The sequence below is a fragment of the Priapulus caudatus genome, unplaced genomic scaffold (genome assembly GCF_000485595.1).
Source record: "Priapulus caudatus unplaced genomic scaffold, Priapulus_caudatus-5.0.1 Scaffold126, whole genome shotgun sequence".
NCBI lineage: Eukaryota > Metazoa > Priapulida > Priapulimorpha > Priapulimorphida > Priapulidae > Priapulus > Priapulus caudatus.
In genome coordinates this window covers 17,859-19,089 of record NW_014577187.1, presented here as the reverse complement: position 1 = coordinate 19,089, position 1,231 = coordinate 17,859, and the positions used below count along the sequence as shown (strand labels likewise).

Sequence of the window (1,231 nt, the reverse complement as noted above, 5' to 3'; positions counted from 1 at the left end):
TGCGTGCGTGCGTGCGTGCGTGCGTGCGTGCGTGCGTGTACGTACCGTCGTCGCTGCTCCGGCACAGCTTCTGCTCCGTTAGAAGGTTGTTGAGCGTGTGGGCGTGTGTGCGTGCGTGCGTGCGTGCGTGCGTGTACGTACCGTCGTCGCTGCCCGGAACAGCTTCTGCTCCGTTAGAAGGTTGTTGAGCGTGCGTGTGCGTGCGTGCGTGCGTGCGTGCGTGTACGTACCGTCGTCGCTGCTCCGGCACAGCTTCTGCTCCGTCAGAAGGTTGTTGAGCGCCGCGAACAGAGCCTCGTCCGTCGGTATAGAGATGCCCGGAAACTTGGCCGGAAGCTGCTTCTTTATCACCTGCGGCAGACGATATCACAGTCACAGACGGTGCGCACGCAGGCACGCACGCACGCACGCACGCGCGCGCGCACGCACACACGCACACACACGCACACGCACACGCACGCTAGGGCAGGGCACAGGACGAGGCGTGCGTACGTGTGTGTAGGACTTACAGAGGACTAGGCGTGCGTACGTGTGTGTAAGACTTACAGAGGACTAGGCGTGCGTACGTGTGTGTAAGACTTACAGAGGACTAGGCGTGCGTACGTGTGTGTAAGACTTACAGAGGACTAGGCGTGCGTACGTGTGTGTAAGACTTACAGAGGACTAGGCGTGCGTACGTGTGTGTAAGACTTACAGAGGACGTAAGACTTACAGAGGACTAGGCGTACGTACGTGTGTGTAAGACTTACAGAGGACGGAAGACTTACAGAGGACTAGGCGTGCGTACGTGTGTGTAAGACTTACAGAGGACGTAAGACTTACAGAGGAGGTTGCCTTTCCTCCGTATCTATTCAGTTCGGCGACGATGATGCAGATGGCCTCCGCCAGGGGGACAAACTGCGTCTGCGGCACCAGCTGCATGTCGATGCCAGCGACCTCTCCTGGACAACAGTGAAAAACAAAGTGACGTCGTCATTATCGGTGTTCACGTCATTCAACGTGACGTTATCATCATGTGTCGTGACGTCGTGTTGACATTGCTGATGTCATCACGTCGTCACAACCAAAGAGAGGGAGGGAGACGAGGATAGAAGACGACGGAGGAAGAATACAAATAAACCTATAAGCAGGGAGGGACCGAAAGACAACGACCGAGTGAGAGAGAGAGAGAGAGAGAGAGAAAGGGAGCGCGCGAGAGAGAAAGTGGTGAGATAGAGGGCGAGAAAGCGAG

At 56.5% G+C, this 1,231-nt stretch overlaps 1 protein-coding gene across 1 annotated transcript in view; it reads right to left on the bottom strand.

The window, feature by feature from the left end:
• The window catches only part of LOC106805743 (storkhead-box protein 1-like), a 4,178-nt gene that overhangs the window by 1,802 nt on the left and 1,145 nt on the right, over positions 1 to 1,231 (bottom strand). The window contains exons 2-3 of the mRNA XM_014807459.1: positions 823 to 941; positions 231 to 351 (exon numbers count right to left, since the gene is read on the bottom strand). Coding sequence (XP_014662945.1) covers positions 231 to 351; positions 823 to 941 — 240 coding nt within the window. The remainder of the gene's footprint in view (positions 1 to 230; positions 352 to 822; positions 942 to 1,231) is intronic.